Below are 21,072 nucleotides of genomic sequence, written 5' to 3' on the forward strand. Positions count from 1 at the left end.
TCAAATGTCTTCATTGTCGAAATGAAAGAAAGAGAGAAATAATATGGCCGTTACTTTCATTTTGTTGATCATAACATTTTTCTTTGTTGTTTGACTATGAAAGGAAATGACTTTTGTGGAAAGGACAAATGTGAATATAAATATGTACGAATTCGCACATCAAACAAAAGCAATTCGCTGCATTTAATTGTGTGCACCAATGTGACAATGAAAATGGAATGCTAATTAATTTGTCAGTAAAATTCTAACTTATATTTGCAATTGAATTGGAAAAAAAGACGATTAATTGCTTAATGACATTGGAAGTAATTTGTGTGAAGTGTGCAGTATAATTAATTGACGATAAGTTGATACCACTGGTACTGGGTAATGTAATGAATACTCAAATTTTATAACAGCTCTGCTTCACGGTAACGATCTGATAAGAATGATTATCACAAACTGTGATATGTTAGCAAACTATTTATGACTGACTAACAATGATAGACTAGTTTCGATAACAGCCCTGCAGAATTATTGTTCATTTTGTGTCTGCATTCCAAACCCTTTCAATAAACAGAAGAAAAAAATGTTTTTTTTTTCTCCCTTTAAACAAATAGGAGAAAGATTTCTTTTTCCTTCAAGAAGAAGGACGTTCATTTTATTGTCTTAAAGCACTCATAAATCGCATACGCAAACCTCAACTACATGATAGTTGTGTTTTTTTGCCTTCTAATGCATAATCAAATTAGCAAATATATTATCACAATCAATTACGAGTGAGGAATTTTCACGGTGTTGTGCGCATATTTATTAGATTATATATATACACAATTGCGTCAGTAGTATGTAGTGTGCGAGCAAAAATTTCTAGGGAGGTACTTGTGAGAAAGTTTTCGCGCGAAGTAAAGAGCTCAAAACCGGTTTTCACTTTGCCGCGAAAAAAACCCCAACAAATCAAAAGAGAATTTCTTCCATTTCAGAAATTTAATGGCCAAAAGAAGGTCTTCACATTTCCAGTGAAAAATCCCTATCAAATTGAAAGATTTTCAAAAAAAAAATAAAATGGGGGAATGAGCCTCCTTATCCATCCCCTCTGCACACAACTGATTTGCGTCGTGAATACGATGATAATGCAACAATATTTGCAGTATTTGCGATATGGCTAAGCGTCGTAGTCTCTATGTGACACAAATTCTACATTTGATAACAAACAAAGTTATAAGCGCATACTAAAGTGTAATAAACATTGTCATACCGTCCGACATAACTGATACAAGTCTAATTATATATCATTCGTTCATGCCTGCTTCGTCAAAAATGATTGTTAATGATAAATTTGGCATGTCATTTTGAATACCTCAAAATACATTGCAGTGCCATAGAACGTAACACATATAGCGATGACACATTTGCATTTGCATTTGCACCCATCAAAATGACCTCGCCAAAAAACATTTTTAGACACATTATGCGCGCATCAACATCTCATAATTACATATGCATGATTTTCGCGCGCGTACACACTAGGTGGTCCAAAAAAATATCCAGAGAAATATTATTATTATGATAATAAGTTTATATAATACAATAAATTGAACGTGGATTTGATTTAGCTTGAATATACAATACAGTGGAATCTAATCACGGTCATATCATATTTACATTTCGATTTGGTATAATTCAAACACGATCTACATAACATGTGCACGGCAATGTGTGCGTTTATCGCTTGAAATATGCTGTACCGGTGCATTGAGAGATGCAATGAAGAGAGATCGAGAAAGAGCACGAGAAAAATAGGCACAAAGAAAATTGCGTATATTTATATACATGTATTGGTTCGTGTTTATGTCGACGTTTGTGTAAACTATTTATCAGCTGAAATTTGTATTCATTATATTTTGTTCAATTTTTAATATAGTTTATTTGTTGTATTTTGTTTTGGATTGTTTCTCTCATTTGCTTCATTTATATTCAAATTAAATACATAGCCGATTGTTTCAGTGTTTCTCGCCTTTCTTTTTTTTTCCCTATCGCTTGATTCGCGTATTGCAAATTAAATAAACATCTGTGAAACTGTATTATCACCGAAATGAGTCTTTATCATTTAAATTCGTTTTATCAATAATTAGGTCATACTCGAGCCATTTACCGCATCAATTGCAAAACCAATACATTGTTAACTGCTTCTCACCGCCCGTCTATCGATCAACAATGTCATCATGTCAATGTATGTGTCATTTGTTACGAAATGCTTTCCTCTCATTGTTGATGACAACAACCTTTAATCGTAATTTCATTTTTTTTATTATTATTATATGAACCGTTTTTTTTTTCGTTCTCGGTAATTAATTGCCGGCATATGGAAGATATTTGTAAGAAGATATTTATTCATTTTTTATTTATTTTTTATTTCTTGATTGATCGCTAAATATATTCGTTTTAACCTTCAGTAGCACACAAATATGGGTTTTTATTTGATTTGTTGTGCCCACTGACAAAAAAAAAGACGTTATCAAATTTTTTTTTTGCCCCCTCGATTAAAATCGGTTCGTCAAACCGAACTGTTAATTTACATTGGACAAAACTTGCAATTTTTACTGTGTGCACACACAAACACTGGAACTCGCAGTAAAAGTCAAGGAAGGTGCAGTAAGATTCAAAAAGAAAGAATGTAATCGTTCGCGCGCACGCTTCAAATAAATTAATCGTCTCTTTGATAAGTTATATCAAGTAATATGCTATTTGAAGATATTGTTTGTAATAAATTTAATTAAATCACGAATAAACTTTATGTGTATCTAATCACAAAATAATGCTACATTTTCAGCGTCCATTTTTTATTTGTTTATTTCTATTCAGAGAGTGAGAACATTCGATTTTATTTCATTTCAATTCTATGCAATTCGACGGTGATAAGGGATAATTATAAAAAAGCAAAACGTCATCACTTTTGGTGTGAAGTGTTTGTGCTTATGGAGTTGCTCGATTTTACATGTATTATTGCCCATACTTGATTCTTGTGACTATTGTTAATTTGTGTAGACAATAACCACAAAATAAGCGCATGCAAACGGCTAAAATATTAATCAATTATTAAATCTATCTGCATGTTTCGATCAAGCAGTTGCGATATATGGTGATATGTTGCACGATTTTTTTTAAACACGCAAATGAGATTGAAGTAGAAAAGTTTCGCTGAGTCCATGGAATTCCACTTCTATTGTTATAACACACGCGCGCTTTGTTTTGACGGCTAAAAAGTGTGCATTCGTTTTGTTTTCCACTGGATTAAAACAAAAAAGAGTCACCGTTTTGGATTTCAAACACATTCTTTTGACTTTATCTTTCTTTTTTTCCTCAGTATTCATTCTAAATCCTATTAGTGGATTCACACAGATCAAAACAGTGTTTTTGGTCAGGATAATGTTTTTGCCATCATTTATATATCATTGTTCCATAAATGCTGTTTACATATATGTAACTTATTACAGGGGACACATTGAAATTCGGCTACTATAGCACTTGACGATAATATTATGTTTTTTTTATTGTTAGTCGCTTAGTGTATAGATTTCGGTCTGCTCTGTTTTAGAATTGGATAAAAAAATGAGTGTTTCGTGTGGAAATGTCGCCACTTGGACGTGGTGTGAACTTTTTTTGGTCAATATAAACACATGTATAATGTTTGGACCTTTTTTTCTTTTTCATGTGGATTCATCATTTTTTTTTTTTTTTTTTTTTTGAGAAAAAATGTTCACATTCAGTGGATTATTTGACTTTATTTGCAATCGTACTGTTGTATCGGTTGTTTAAATAAAAAAAATTGAAAACAAAGAAGAAAATCACTTTTGATACAAATTGAGAACGGATTTATTTTGGAATAAAATTGCGAATAAGAGATTTTTTCCGTGCTATATGGTTGATTGTTTGTTTTGACGATGTTTTAACATGAACTGCATGTATTTAAATCTCATTTCCAAGAAACCATCACGCAATCGAAATCAATATAAATATAACGTTTTTTTTTTTCAATTGTGTAATTAATAATGAGGTATTTAGAGAACGAACAAATGAATATGAAATAATAAATAAACGAAAAAAAAAATAGAACAAAACAATTGGATTTGAAAAGACGGTTGGTATGTGCAATTAATATCAATAGCGAACGAATACAAGATATCCGAGAGGAAATTTAATAAAAAAAACACACATACATGAGTGGTTTAATTGCGACTACTGTGTGTTGTGGAAAACACAATTTGCAACAAAATGGGTTTTGGCTTTAATAAAACTAAGGAAATTCTTTTATAAACAAAACGCGCAATTATTATATTATGAATGCAAGACTTGGTCGCGCTGATTTCTAAATCGATTTCCAGACGTCGAAATGAATTTGAAAAAGTAAATTATTCAATGCGCCGATTCCTTCCGCTCTCGCTCTCTCTCTCTCTCCCTCTTACCTATATACACTATGTGTGTGTGAATCTTAGTGCAATTAGACGTAGCCAAAAAGTAATAAACAATATTTACTATGCAGAAAATTCCCTTTGAAAGAAAAAAAAGAAACGAGAATATAAAATAAAATACCGACACCGTGTTGGATTCTCTTTTTCATGATACATCATGGAATTTAAAATCTATACAAGTTTCTCTTTTATTTATTTCAATTCATATTATAAAAACAGCAATGCTTCTCTCGTCATTTAATGACATTCGAATATACATGCGTAATCATAGATTTCGACGACATAAAAATAAATATGATTTATAACTGAGGGTAATGGGAGAATAGTCAATGAATTACTATTCCCTAACTCACGCTAACAAAGAAATCAAATAAAAAAATGAAATCATAAAAAGTGTCCTGCATATCAAAGCATTTTCGAGGAACGTCTTGAAACGTCAAGCTCATTATGAATAGAGAGGAAGAGAGGGAGCGTGAGTGCGTAAAGATGTTGTCTCCTTTCATCGGCAACAAGATCATAAAAAAAGATCAAAAGGCAACAATTTAATAAAAATGCTATTTATTCTAGATTATATTGCAATGAGAGTATCTAAAACCAGCAGTGTGAGTGTGTGACACAAAATCATTTGCGAAGCTCTCTTTATTTCAAGATCATGTCATCCGTTCATTTGTCCAACTGTTTAAAATGACTTATTTGAATTTTGCATATCTGGCTTATTTCCTTTTTGTTCGGTTCATATTTGTCAATGTGTTTGGAGTAAACATTCAGATGTGACCATTTGATAATGTTTCATGTGCTCCCTGTGCTGTATGATGTTGTTCATTAAGACAGCGTACACGGTGCAACTCTTACTCATTTGCTTGTAATTATAAACCACATTTCGTTGAAAGAGTATCATTGTAAATTTATTTTTATATGGATGCAATAAAAAATTATATCAAATAAAATGAATTGAATCGAATGAAAATAGATGTGATGTAAAGAATAACAACTGACCGGGGGGAAGAAATACGCCAAACACATACAAGCAAACAAACAACACACATATCAAACTAATTGTGGAAAAACTGGACGAAAGTATGAAACAGTATAGAGAGAGGGAGAGAGAGAGATACTGATACATTCTCCAGGCCAAAACCATGGCAAAATGACCGAGAATAATAGTGAGCGTTGCAAAAGACGGAAAAATACAATTAAGAATTTTTATTCGGACGGGACAATTGGGTAGATTTATATTTATAGAGCCAAACATAAACACGCGAAGGCTGCGAAAAGTGTTCGCTCTAATTATGACAGATACACATACAATAATGCATTATGATGCAAATTTCTTCAATATATTTATTCATTTTATTGTTTTGGGCTCTGTGGGTCCGTTTTATTTTTTTATTTTAATTTATTTTATTTTTTTCGGTGTATATGTAATAGTAGTTTTATTTGTATCGTCTTGAGCAATTCTGGTCTTGGTTGCACGCTCTCAGCTTCAACAATCATATCATGTGTATGCGTGCGAGCGTATGATTCTGTGCAAGTATTCATTTTACGATCCTAACGTTCAGATCCCTAACTGCCGTTTGCCGTAAAGCTGCATGGCGTCGCACATTAACGCGAGAACCAACAAACAACAACGACAACAAACATACAGCCAAACAAAAGCATACATACACCATTCAACCAACAACAAAAAAAGGTGCAACTTCAGTACCTCTCACATTTAAAGCGTGTGCATCGCGCAATAGACAGATTTTATACAATTTAAATACAAACTTATGCCACATTAAAGAAACGTAGTTATTTTCTTGATATCTCTTGTGGATAGTAAGTAAGTGCATTGTCCAATTTGTTATTTGAAAAATGCAATTGTTCCTTGTATGACCCCTTCATTCAATATCAAAAGACATTACATTGGTTATTTTAATTTTATATTTCATGCACAATGTTTTTTTTTTTCGGTGTGCGATGCACTGCACACCAAAACAAATACAATACACATTAAAAACAACAAAACATACAACATTTTTCATATACAGTACAGATGCGCGCTCGTATTTCTATATATTTTGCATTGCTCTTTTTGGGTTGGTAATATGTATATATATATAAAAAAAAATTATATATATATAAAATAAACTTTTACGATCTAAATTATATTATAAATGGATGCATACCACACACTCTTTCTTCGTTGCTCTTTGCAACGAACATTGGGGCTCCTTCATCACACATCATACATATACACAGTACACACATATACAAGCACATTAGAGACATCAAACATTAACGTAAGCAAAAAAAAAAACAACAAATTCTCTAGAAATGGTAGAGTGGTGAAATAAAAACTGCGAAAAAAAATTGAGTTGAAAAAAAAAACAGCACATAAACACAGATCAAAAATACAAACCAACTGAACTGAGAGTGTTGAACAAACAAAAACAACCAGAATATAATAACAACAATAATAATAACAAAGATTTTGAACGAAACAAATGAAATAAAAATAAAGTCGATGTATACCGATGCGACTTTATTATCGCTTAAGTATAGAATTTTAATTTTCAAACATGGAATAGTATAGCCGATGTTGGCCTGAGTCTGGATCTTTTGTTGGATGTTCCACGTACAAGTGTGTGGAGCGGATGAGAGAGCTATATATTTTTGTGGAGACGTGGAGCACGGAGAATTTACGTAAAATGGTGAGATTGATGCATGATTGTTCGAATTGGTTGCAAATTATATTTTAACAAGGCACCACACAAGCATGCACAATCTTATATACCATGAACGACCATATAAAATAAAACAATTAAAATACAGTGGTGGAAAAGAGCAACAGCAACAACAACAACAAAAGTACGAGGCGATTTTATGTTTACAAAGGAATAACAAAGGCGCAAATTGCACATTGCTCATTCGACGATTGCTGGACAGTCATATTCTTTTTCTTTTCTTTTCTTTTCTTATATTAGATGGTGTTATTACTTATTATTGTTAGTTTGTAATGGATTCGGAAATCTAGCCGGAGAATATCTGTATGAATTAATGCAATAGATTTGAGTTTTGTTTTGTTTTTGGTCGGCCGCTGCATTCGAATGTATTTGTGTAAAACGTTGACTGCCGTCATTTTTTTTTTGTTCATCTCAGAAAAAAAATACGCGTGTACATTTAAACAGCAAATAGTGAATAGCAATAACAAATTGCGCCTATTTGTATTTCATCGTTTCCACTTCCCATTGCATATTATTCATATGGGCTGCGCTTATTTTTTCAAGTGTTGAATGCAAATCGACATATTCGACGACGACGATGACGACGACGGTAACCTCAATCAGAATAATAAATAATTAGCGAACAGAGTAGCCATTATGAATTTTTATATGCTATTTTATATTTCTGTTTTTTTCTGTTTCTTTCTTCTAACCATTGTAAGCATTAATTCAATTGTAAACGAGGAGAAAACCGGTGACATCAACGCGACACAATCTCAATCCAAGACTATATTATACAAATTTTTGCATGTGTGGAACTATATCTTTGAAAATAAAATTATTCCATTTAAGCCCTTAGTTATTGGGCTCAGCAAGGCACAGCTCAATGAGGCAATTCCACATATTTTTATGATTATTGAAACAAATTTTTATGATGACATTTATTAGCGAAGATATTCTTCAATGGCACACTACACAATACAATAGCAACGAATTCACGATTACGCATCATTCACACTCACACACACGGAATTCGGATGAAGTAACTACAGAGTACAATTATTACTTTTCTTTCGTTGTTATTGACGATGTTGTTTCTTTTTTCTATTTTTCTTTCTTTCTCTTTTTACGTTTGTGTACCTAAGCCGAATGCTTGTGAACGAATAGAACATGCCGAGACACACAAAAAGTCCTGCCAAAGAATCCAACAAAATAAAGAGAGATAGAAAGGACAAAGAGATTGTAATTCAAACATAGAACAAGGACTACTCAATATATTTTATCCGATTTCCACTTAATTATTGTCATTCATTGCGATGTAATGTTTATTTGTCAACTTTCGAAAAGAGATCAGGCAAGCAATTTTAATTAGCATTAAATTTATGCAGACATCAAACAAACAAATCCTTTGTCAACTTGATACATTACTGAAATGGACAATGAATGAAGACAAGATGAAAAAAGAACACATACAGTATAAATACCATAAAATAAAATCAAATAAAAAAACCTCTGTTGAGGTAAAGAATGAGTGACGAAATCAAAATTTGAAACACACAAGTTTCTGAAATTAGTTGGTAGATACATTTTCCGTGTTTCAGTGTAAAAATACTTAATATATATTCGCACATTCAGAACATGATAGAAATTCTTCCCGTTTACTAACCAAATAAAGCCACATGGACAAATGAATATTAAGTATTTATTCACAACACACGAAGAAATTATTTACCAAGTATTTTTTTACCATCACAAAATTGATATCAGAAATGTTGTGTTTTGATACTCATTCTTCATCTCAACAGAGGTTTTTTTATTTGATATGCAGTTTTATTTTGACACATTTCTTGAGGTCAGGCATAAATTTAAACAATTTCGAAATAGTATGAAAATATGGACTTTTGGACTATTTTTTCTTGGCTCCAAATGCCATGATTTATGATTCTTGAATTAAAAGTCTTAATTGAAAAAAGCCAATTTTTCAGGGGTGTGGCATGTGCCTTTTATAGTTTTGAATTGGCAAAAAGAATCATTCGTGCCGTTTTCGCGAGAAATTTGCGGCCTTGTGAGATGCCATATTTTTATTTTTTGCCAGTTGGCCACTCAAACTTGAAGTTTTTAAGTTGAAATAGGCACCATTCAATAGTTTGCATTAAGAATTTTCCAATGATATGCATATGTCCTAGACTGCGCGCCACAGTAACCGTATGAAAAATAGGTATTTTCGGGTGTCATGTTCATTAAGACCATCTTGAAAACAAGAATTTTCCCAGATTTGAGCTATGCGGCTTATTGAAGCTTGGACTTGGTCCAAACATCGGTAAAATTTTCAAAGAAATCAATTTTTTTTGGGTTTTGGAAATTTTGCGCCAAAACAAAAAAGTCTTAGATTAGTACTTAGATTGGAAAAAAGATCAGAATAAAGTACGCAAAATCGTGAACTTTCAAAGATATTCCATATTAAAATCTTTAATTTCGTGTATATACAGTCGACTTTGACACAACACTAAGGTGGTTTCGTCACTCGCGCGAACTGCCATCCGCTGTGTTAATACACAAGCGAATATGTAAATTCAGAAGATCTGTTATTCAATTCAAGTGGACGAATGCAATGCGAAGTGCATGCTGTACCAATTCATTTTGTTATACAGTTTTTCAGCATGAAGTTTTTGCGTGAATGCGCGATGTTTTGTTCAGTTTCATATGTTTTCCGGTTTGTTCAGCAATATGATGCGCATCGAAGTGAAATAAGTTTTCAACACACTCATTTATACAATCAAATGCATTTTTGTTATAAACCTTTATTTTGAATGAATTTTGCTTGATTTATCTAGGCAACGAACACAAAACACGAAAAAACCAACAACTGAAGAATAATTAAACTTTTTAGTGCTCTGTAAGAGTTTCCAACATTCTTCTATCCATTTTAATTAAAATGATTCATTGTGAAGGCATTGCTATCCTAGAAAACAATTATTTTTTTCTTTGTCCGCTCTTTAATCGTTGCACCCGTTCAAGGACAAAGAACCGTTTAATTGATTAAAAAAACATGTAGTTTGACAAGAATAAAAGATTATATAATTAAACGCAAAAATGGTGTATGTGTATTTGTTTTCCTTCAAGTATGGCCATTTGATCAAAGAGGAAAATAAGTTTGAGAAAGCATGTCAAAAAATGTAACGGTAAATGAGAAGAAAATTTAGTATGTTTGTTTCAAGTTGTTGCCAATTTTAAAATAACTTTTCAAGTCGACTTTCGCTATGCGAATTTATCCTCATCGAAAATCAGTTCGATCAAACAACTATGTAATCCACAATAGTCCGGATGTGATGATGCATCTTTGAAATAAAACCTCCCCTAGATTCCAAATGTTGATTGTGTTGAAATTTTCACAATCACAAAATGAAATGAAAACCAGTTATTTTACTTCGCTATTCGATGTGCGCACTTCGAATTAATTTTAGACTTGTGCTTGTTGATTTTGTTCAATGTTTATGCAAATCAGAATACCGATATTGTGTATTGTATTTTCTTTATGATGACGGTCGAAAGAGAGTAGCATTCATAAAAAATGATAAATCCAATCTGATCGAGACGGTAAATGTGTACGCTTTTTTTCTATCACCAAGTTGGTATATACGGTCATCTTTGTGTTTCCTCCCCGCCCCACATCGATATCAGTCAATTTTGCATTGTCTATGTACTGGAAATTTAATTAAAATTTATACGAGTTTTCGTAATGTTTTAGTATGAAAGTTTTGAAATTGGTTTCGAAGCGAAAACTTTTCATACGCTCTCCGACTCTTTCTACACGTATGTATATGTACATGCTCATTGGTCGATTGTAAAAGCAAACGGTATAAGCTTAAGGTAACCGATGTATTATCAATCTTGAAGCTCTTAAGTCTGCTTTACAATGCAATAAGCCTTTGAAATTGTACAATAGCAAAACTATGGCGTAGGATGAAATTGGTCATTTCAGAAATAGAATAAAAGCTTTGTAAAAATACATACAGAGTGAGGGAGAGAGAAAGAAAGACGCGTGCGCGAGCGCGGGCATATGATATTGATCATTGAATCAGATGCTATTATACTTGACTCTTTTTGGCACAAAAACCATTTTTCTACTTCGCTAAAGATTTAAAGACAATAAGAAAGTAATAAAAAAGTGTCTACTTACATTATTATTATTGTTTAACATTGAAAAAAAAAAGAAATATGATGGATATTCCCCTAATTGTTCGGCTACGTTGACATTTGATCACAGCGATTTCGCAATTTTTTCGCATACTGCAAGTTGTGAGCAGCACCATTATACAGATAATCTAGCTTTCCAAATGTTAGTGACGATGGCAAACGTGGCGGTGGGGACTTTGATCGGCAACGACGATCCGAAATGAAATCAAACTGATTTGACATGATTAACGGTGACGGACTGGAACCGATGTATGTGGGTGCATCGTTCGATATCATTCGCATATAGCTGTCGAAGAGCAATTTATGATATGCTGATCGATGGACCGTATTTCGGGCTGTCATCGTAGATAATAATAAATGTGAAGAAGAAAAAAAGCAAAGCAAATAAACAAACAAGAAAAAAGATTAGAAAAAAATGTAAAAACAAGACATTCAGAAAATAAAATTGTCAACATTAAGTATAAATGTTATACTATAAAATGTGTGTTCGTGCGCGTTGTTGTTTAAATGCAAGTTATTCTCTCGATTCGAAATGTTTACATGTTTGTTGTGTACGCATTTTGAATATCCATATATATCATCACTAAATGTAATGAATATGGCAACAAAAACAATCAAATTGGTGTGATTTGTATACATCGGCCGCTTCATATATAATAATACGATGATGAGCATTTAGAATTATGTATTCTCGACGACCTGGTCAACTTTATAAGTTTGGCTTCTATAAGCTGCTTACGTAAATGAATAGTAAATGTGCATAATCACTTTCTAAAATTATACAGGCATTATCGACGACTTTAGACACGTTTTAAGTGAATCTTATCGATGCTATTTAATACATTTCGAATGATTTTGAATCATAATAACATTAATAGATCATCAGGTCAACGCATAAATTCATTTCAAATATATTTGGTGTGTGTGTGTGTATCAGTTATTTATAATAATCAATAACACAGACACACTCATACCACATAAGCTCAAATAACGTCTAACCGTGATTATTTCAAGACGGGAACAAAATATTTAAATAGAATTTTACTTGTTGACACATCATAATTGTGAATGCCATTTGCAACAGAGAGCACGAGAGAACAAGACGAAAAGGGATAGAGAGAGCCTATTGAAGTAACAAAACATTAAACATTAAGTATTCACTATAATTACCGACATGTAATTTCAATGGATTTAATGTATACATTAGAAACTGTGCACTGTATAATTTCAGAAAATTCCATTTTCTTTTTATTTACGTAGATGTTGTATGTTTAAAATAAGATCTTTCTCGTTATCATGCTGCATCGTCTAATCGCTGCAATTTGGCTGAATTGTTGCAAATATATTTCAATGGGCTGTCACCGCTCTGTGATGACATCTTCGATACACGCACGATGGATAAACTTGCACTCGATCCAACGTTGATAAAATTGGTTGGCCAATTTAATTATTAACATAGCATGATCAGAATTTCCAATAAAATATAATATGCACAATCAACGGACACACCTACATTACATTTTATTCTCTATTAATATGCTTAGAAAAGAATCTTAAAGTACACTTTCTATATCTTAAATCTATAGAGAAAAAAATGAAGTAAACGAAAAAAAAATATTGACAAGCAATTTGATGGTGACGTATAAAATACAAGTTTATGATTGGATCATTCAAAATGATTTGTACGTGCACGTTAAGTTTTGTTGTTTGAGAAGAAGAAAAAAGGGCATACACACTCACAAAAACAACAACAACAACAACCCGGTACTTGAATTTACAAATCGCAATTGCATCTAAAATACATTGAAGGGTTTTGCGCGCAAGGGTGCTAATTCAAGTGGAACGGCACAATTCAGTAACTTAAAATACAATTGGGAACCTCATGAGCATATTAAATATACACAAATATTATTGAATATTTGCCAAGCGTTCGACATTTTACCGAGTGAGAAAATTGTGTGTGTGAGTTAGTGAATGTGTTGGTGTTGATGGTGGAAAGGCAATCATATTCACAAGGTTCCTTTTATGATTCATAAAAGTTTTAAGCGCGCGAGCGTTTGCGAGCACGATACACATTTCAAGCGTTTGATTCATTCCCGTTCGTATGAATAGTTTTTCTTGCAATTTGTGGAAGTTCATGCTGCTAGTTTCTTTTTACTGATTGTGTGCTGTCTTTTTCTCTTTTACATTTTTCTCTTTCGTTTGCCATTGCTTTCTCTTTCAATCCAGCGCTTTTCTTCGGTGCAAGTACGACAAAAACCGAAGAAAAAAAATGAGCGAATTGAACGAAAAAGAAGAGAAAAAAAACAACGACTCTAAGAAAATTTGTGCGTTTGTATGTTTTATATTCTTTTCACTCGTTCGATGCAATTTATTTGCAGCATTTTTTTATGTATATCGCACTGAAGTGAAACGCGAAGACGCTATAAAATGATGCATATAGCAGAAATTTTATAACAAGGTCGTAAAAAAGCACATTTTCAGCGATGACGACCAGTTAACGCAGCAAAAAAAATTAAATAAAATAAGTACAGTTTGTACGTGTGGATGTGTATGTTGTGTATGTGTTTATGCAAGCGCAATACAGAGTTTTATGTGTTGTGCAGAAGCTTGCACCTAAGTACTTGCAAAATGCATTCATTTGCAAAGGCGCGCACATCTAAATACAGTTACGAAAAATCAAAGAAACAAGCGAACGAATGGAGGAGATCGAGTGAAAGAGCGGTACAAAGAATGAGAAAATTCGTCGCGGCGCGCACATTTTCTACTTTTTGTTGTTATTGTTTTTATTCCCTCGCCTTCGTCTCCTCACATTTTTATTGTCATCATAGTTGCTTGGCATGTGTTTTAGTGTTACAGTATTTTTTTTTTACATAATAAAAGTGTACATACATGCATATAATTGTAAATGTGCAAACGCTACGTCCAAAATACATAAAATGTGTCGTATGTATCGCTCTATATGTTATTTCACATTAATTTTGAATGAAACGAATTTTCTGTTTCTTTGGTGAAAAAACAACAATTTTTTCCTTGGGTCGCGCAAATCAGAAGAAATTTTATGCTGCACATCATCTCTATAGTGGGAACTATCGTTCAAAATATTCCATTTTTAAAATTACTTAAAATAGATTTGCCAATTGGCTTATTTGTTTGAGATATAATTGAGTCATTCACTTGAAATATTCGGGAACTTCGTCCAAACTTTCAATATGATTTCATCTACAACCTATTTTTCAATCATCGGTTGCCGTTGATTGCACGATCAATCCGTTGTTGCCATAAAAAATGAACTGATCTATTGAAACTGATCACACATATGCTAACTTAATTTACTTATTGAATGGCCGAAATTATATTTTTTTCTACAAATTTTGTCAAACAGTATAAAGCTTAAATCCAAACAAACAATAAATTTACAAAAAAAAAAATCTGTCCAAAAACTGAATGAAACGCATTTGCTCGTTTCTTAAATTGGCCATTTTTTTGTCAAACAACAATTTACGCTAAATGATGACTTAAATATTAACGCGGTAAAAATTGCATCCAACATGTGTGTGTATGTGTTTGTTGACATTTTTATGTTGTAAATCATGTTATACGCAAACATCAGTGACCGGTTCGCACATATTTCTATGCTTGCCTAAATACGCTAGGTAGCATAGATATGCCAAGCATAGCCGCAAACGCAACCGACGCATCGCCGTTCACTCTATATGAACAATACACATGTTCGTTTATGCAGACGACCGTGCGCATACAATATAGCTCGAATCGAATGGTGACGGGTGCGTTGCGGCTTGCGTCTCCGCTATGCTTAGCATAGCTATCAGGCATAGAAATATGTGCGAACCGGTCACTGGCAAACATATATCGAAATAGATAAAGAGAGAAAGCGAGAAAAAGTGATGTGAGTAACATGTTCTTATCTGTTATCCCTAATCGTTGGCCATAATTTTATTATATTATATCTTTATGGGCAAACACATTTACCGATTTATGTATGTGTCTAACAATGGCTTTCTTTCCATTGTGATGAGAGAATTGAAATGGTTCATAAAAGAAGATGAGTTCAGTTGATTGAAGTACATAGTGGCGCGATTGATGTTTTGTTGCATTGTTGATCGTTGCTGTGTTGTTTGATATAGTGAAGCTAAAATTTTATTTGATAATGAATCCCTGTGAATCTGGTCGGCGAAATTGCTACTGGTATGTCTGGTTTGGACATTATTTGTTTCGTTTATTTTTTATTTTCTTCTTCTTTTTTTGGTTTTTGTCTTTTGATCGGTGATTTGGGTTGACTGATGTTTTTATATATGATAAACTCATATTTAAATTGAATTGATGCATATTCAACCAAATGACAATCCATTTGGCGACTCGTTTTCATTAATTTCTTCAAACAAAGAAATGCATAATTTCTTTGCGAAATGTTCTTTGTCTTATTCGATAAATATTTGTTAAATTCGCAATAAAAAAAAATCCAAAATACTAATTGGAATCACAAAAGTATACATTAAAAGAAAATCTCTTAATTTCTAAAAAAAAACCAGAGACAAAAAGAGAAATAAACAAATGACAAATATTGTCATTCGATTTAAATATTCATTTTTGTTTGTGATGAAATTACGATGTACAATCCAAAATGTGAAAGTTCAAAGATCATTTGCAGTAAAGCCTCGGTAAAATAAATAAAATGAAAAACACACAAATTCAGTAGATGTTTTTTGTGTGTAAAATACTGCACAATTTCAGGAATACTGAACACCATTTTTGAAATACTGTTGATGAAAATAACACTCTCAAATTAAGTGAAATTTTCAAATTAGGAACTATACAAATTTCGCTTTGTGAAAGAAAGCTCTGCAAATGAAGATGAACTTCAACAGTAAGATTGTTTTATTCATTAAAATTTCTATTTAGTTTTGTGCATGGAATTTATAATTTTATACTGTTCTTTTTTTTAAATCTTAATGCTTATCGCAGCTATATTTAAATGTGTGGGTATGTGTTGCATTGCTACAGCTGCTATTTAAAAAATTTGTTAGGGGTTTTGTAAAATTCATCAAAATAATACTGCGAAACAAAGTTCAAATGAACACAAATTTTGGCAAGAGTTTTAATATTTCCCTTCTTCAACTATTCTTGTTTTTATTCAAATTTCGTAACGAAACGACAAATAGTTTTAGTTGCGCATAATCGCGAATTTATTACGGCAATTGTTATTTTGTCTTTGAATTTTCGTGTTTTGTTTTTTTTTTCATTATGAAATGTTTACGTGATGCATTTTCTCTATGAAAATTATCATCCGCATTGCCGAGTGGAGCCTCTTTCGGCTCCGTCGAAAAAATTTAAATTATGCATTCTTGAATATTTGCCAATAAAATCTTGCCCTAGACAAAAAATCGATGAAGAAAGAAAAAAAAGAGAAATATTTGAAAATGCTAGTTTGATTTCGTAAATAATTGTGTAAATTATGAGGAAAAATGAAATAAAAAAAAACAATCGTTTTTGAAATCACGACGTAAATATGATCAACATTGACCAAAATGATATTCGATGGAAATTTTGCTTTGTTCTGTTAAACAATTTTAATACATTGTTATTTAAAGAGGAAACATGTGTATTTTAATGGCGTATGTTCAAATTTACATAATGCGTGTGTGCTTACCTTCGCTAAGTTGATTTGTTGCCTCTTCGAGATCACCGTTCGCATATTTTAGGATTACATAGAGTAATGGCATCATTTCCCATGGATAGTTAAATCTTTCGATCATTTTTTGACTTTTTTCTAACAGCATATCCGCATTATCGACTATTAACGAAAGAAAGAAAAAGAAAAAAATTCAGATAAGTTACAATTTGGTTTGTCAAAAAAGAAATAGTGATCAATTAATTCGAAAGTATAAGAGCGGCAACCATTTTTTTCTTGTTTTAAAATATATTGAATGAAGCAATTTCGTATAAATCATCGTTATGTTATAGATTCGGTAGACGGGCACGAAGCAAAGCCGATCAATTGAGAGATAATGTTTCAACCAATCCCAAAATGTGTGCGTTGAAATCTCAACAACAAAATACATTCGTTTGGGAACAATTGCTGTGAAAATACAGAAGAAAACAAACAAACAAATAAACAAAAATTGAACTAACTGAGAGACAAAAAATACGCGATGAAGTAACAAAAAGCTATTTATCAAAAACTGTTAAAACGGCCTTGTGTCTAAAAGGCGGAGTTAAAATCCATTGGTTGCTACATTATCCCTACCTTTCACACAATTTTTCGAAGAATCATAAAATCGTAGAATACGGCTTGCGTATGCTGGCATTATTACTGTTGCTGGCGATAGCGTTCACGCTGTGGTGCTGTATGTTGTGCCGTATACCGTTTGTTTCACACACACGTTGTGCATGCACTGGCACATATCGTACAGCATTTCTATGTACTACACACTCTGCGGGAGCTCTCTTTTACTCTCTGTCTCTCCCTATCTCTGTTTTGTACCAATAATTTAACAACACATTTTGCATGAAGAGCAACAGGACTGGTTGCAACAACAGAACAACAGCAACAGCAGGTATCTTGATTCTATCTTGCAATTACTTTACATAGGATACATAGGAATCGAAATGTATGAGAATCAAATAGATAAACCGAAGAGCATGTGCTATTTTGACCAATTTATTTATGTACATTGATGACAGATTAAGACAAACAAACTGAATAATCTGTTACGTGTATGATCACATGTTTGGCTATATATTTTACTGATTCTCATTATTGTGACAATCGACATACAATTATCGTACAATGAATAAAGAGAAAAGAATATGCGGTGACTAATAGATATCATTTAAGTGAATAACAAAATGAAATCGAAATAATAATAAAAAAAATGGCCAACGAAAAGTTGTCGCATTGTAAAGAAGATTCGTATAAAATGCGATGCGAACGTTGTTACTGAGAACAACAGCAACGGTGTCGGTATGGGTAAGAAACGTTAAAAAAAGCTGATTAAGTGGAACAGAACAACGCTTATCGAGTTGATATAGTGCCGGGCTCATACAATTATAAGATGTCTACTGCATCGCCAGAGAATGGTGCAGTGAGAAGAAAGCGTGAGGAATTGCATGACGAAATGGAGGATAGAATCAGAAGCGATGCATGTGTATATTTTTGGAATACATTGCGCTCATTTATCAGTGTTGCATTAACACAGTCCCATTTTATAGAATATTTCGCATAAGAGTAGCATTACACAGCCTGTGCAAAATGTGAGCGAGCGCACGGGCGAGAGAGCGATAGCATGAGCGACAACAGGCAAACGAATGAGCCCGGGCGGTATATGCCACACTACCGTAATACTATTAAGATCAATGCAAGCATGTTTGGCATCTTGAAACTTCCGCGTTTCACCAATACTTGAGCGCATACATTTTGAGGCTATGATTCGCAATCGATGCTTTAAAGTGGATTTATTTCTGCCTTGGAATGTCTCTATTATGTGCTTGAAAATGCCAACCCAAAGTACCAACCTTATATGTGTTATGTTATGCTATGCTATATTATCCCACGATAAAGAGAGAATGCGCTTTAATGTTTACATAAAACTGAAATGCACCATCGATATAAATACATAGAAGAACCAGTGGTGCATCATTGCAAACGTTGGCGATGTTGCGCGCGCTATTATTTTCTTCTTCTTCTTCTTTTTCGGCATTCATTTCATCCAGTGAATCTGACACATATATTTCCTTTTTTTCTTCTTCTTCTTCTTTCGTTTGTTTCATTCTGTTCAATTTTGTTCGGTTTGTTTCCTTTTTGGCCAAGTTGTGTGTGTGTTTGTGTTATATTTATTTTTTTTTTATTGAGAAAATGTAGTGGCGATAATGCAGCAGGTAAAAGCTTGTTTGCCTCGGCAATTACATAGGGAGAATAGTATACATGCACAATTTCATGCATACCAAAAACGAAAAGCGGATCCGTTTCTATTTTTGCACACAGAATGGGGATGAGCTGTGCAAATGCCACTACCATTGGAATGCGTGACTACAGTGTTTATATTGTTTTACTTTTATGTGAATCCTTTTTTTATTCCAGTTTTTGGGGGGGGCCTTGCATAAGCCAATCTTTTTAATGTCTTGCACCAATCAAATAATACCATTTTTCCAACTCCTCGTTCTTGTTTTTCGTCAACGAATTGCCAACGAGCTCAACATTCACATTTGTTCACTGTGAATATTTGGCGTATAATATTTTGAGCGCCAAAAGGAAAAAGTATATATAATATATAATTTATTCCAAAAACAAATTTTAAACTATGCACAGAGAATGAGATATGCGGATATTGAAATTTAGCTCCTACCAAAAATGTAAAACAATCACAATGATTCAGTCACAGTCACGGTGGGGGTAAGTATTTAATGTTAATTTACAATGATATTCAAATTGATGATTCATAAAAAAGCGCTTTTATACTAGAAACTGATTCACTTCGTCCGTTGAGCAAGAGCGAACAGTATAGCCGGATAGTAATGTCACACACTCACTCAATGTGTCTATTTGATACAATGAAGGGTCAATTGATCAATCGATGTTTTTCAAACATGATATCACAGTCTCTTAATTGAAATGCGTGCATACAATTCAATGACGCGCCACTTGAAAATCGAAATGTTTTATGAGTGTTGTCGTTTCTATGGCATCCAAGTCGTTTGATGTTTTTGGTTTATGTTCGATTTTATGTTCATGCGTTTATTGTTACAAATCAATGTCAATGGAATGCACATTTGAATGATTTTTCGCGAAGATGAAGTTAATTGTCCGAGTGGATGTGTCCGATGCGGGCACACGAATGTTGTTATCGAAATGAATGTATACAACGATTAATCGGAATCCATTTGAAAATGAGATGAGATGAGATGAATTTGCAAAGTGTTTTGAGTAAAATTGTGTCGGCATTGGTTTGGCAATGGCAAATAACACGAGCTGCACTCTCGAACGAGATATTCCAACGATCCATTTTCGTAAATACGAAAAGGATAAGCATATGTTTCATGTGGCATTCAATGCCAAATGCCAGCAACATATTGCAAAATATGAAGAATGAAATATGCAATCAACACACAGCATACAACAAAATATGACAACAACCATGCTATTCAATGATTGGTTACATATAATATCTTGAAGGCATTAATTTATAGATTCTTTCAATAGTACTAATTTTCTTCGGCACTTGTTTTGTCGTTTCGTTCATTTTTTTCGAGTTTCGTCTTCTTTATGTTGTTTGCCTAGGAACTCTTCAGTTTGAGAACTTTTGTAGCAGTTGCAAACTGATCTAATATATTATAATTAGATTGGTGCGGGTCATTCTTTCATTGCACCGTCTGTTTTATTATCGATATGATCGAAAATTGGCTTTGAAAATTAAATTCATGGTCGGTGCCGGACGAACTCCATTATAATCAACACTGATTTAATTGACCTTAATTACACCGTAATTAATTGTCTTATTGGAAATCAATTTCTTGGCAGCACAGAAAACATAAGGTAGCTGCAATCGCATAATTGCAATTGTCTTTTGGCAATCATTAATAACCCTTGTGAAAAAAAAATGACTGACTGACTATAAATTAAGTTAATTTTAATCACTTTTATTCGGTTGAAATTACCAATAGATGATTGAAATCGAATATAGTCGGTTATGTTTCATAGT

The 21,072-nt window shown here is 32.9% G+C and overlaps 1 protein-coding gene across 3 annotated transcripts in view; it reads right to left on the reverse strand.

Annotated features, from left to right (window-relative positions):
• Positions 1-21,072, reverse strand: part of LOC116338411 (protein doublesex) — a 74,641-nt gene that overhangs the window by 17,375 nt on the left and 36,194 nt on the right. For 2 of the 3 annotated variants that reach the window (XM_031763624.1, XM_031763625.1), the window contains exons 3-4: positions 17,025-17,168; positions 11,337-11,688 (exon numbers count right to left, since the gene is read on the reverse strand). In XM_031763624.1, the coding sequence (XP_031619484.1) occupies positions 11,402-11,688; positions 17,025-17,168 (431 nt within the window). In that variant the 3' untranslated portion in view covers positions 11,337-11,401. Of the gene's footprint in view, positions 1-11,336; positions 11,689-16,010; positions 16,747-17,024; positions 17,169-21,072 lie in introns of those variants that run through there. The other variant, XM_031763626.1, reaches the window with a different exon arrangement.

Source organism: Contarinia nasturtii, unplaced genomic scaffold, assembly GCF_009176525.2.
Source record: "Contarinia nasturtii isolate CC-2019 unplaced genomic scaffold, AAFC_CNas_1.1 Cnas_scaffold_414, whole genome shotgun sequence".
Lineage (NCBI taxonomy): Eukaryota > Metazoa > Arthropoda > Insecta > Diptera > Cecidomyiidae > Contarinia > Contarinia nasturtii.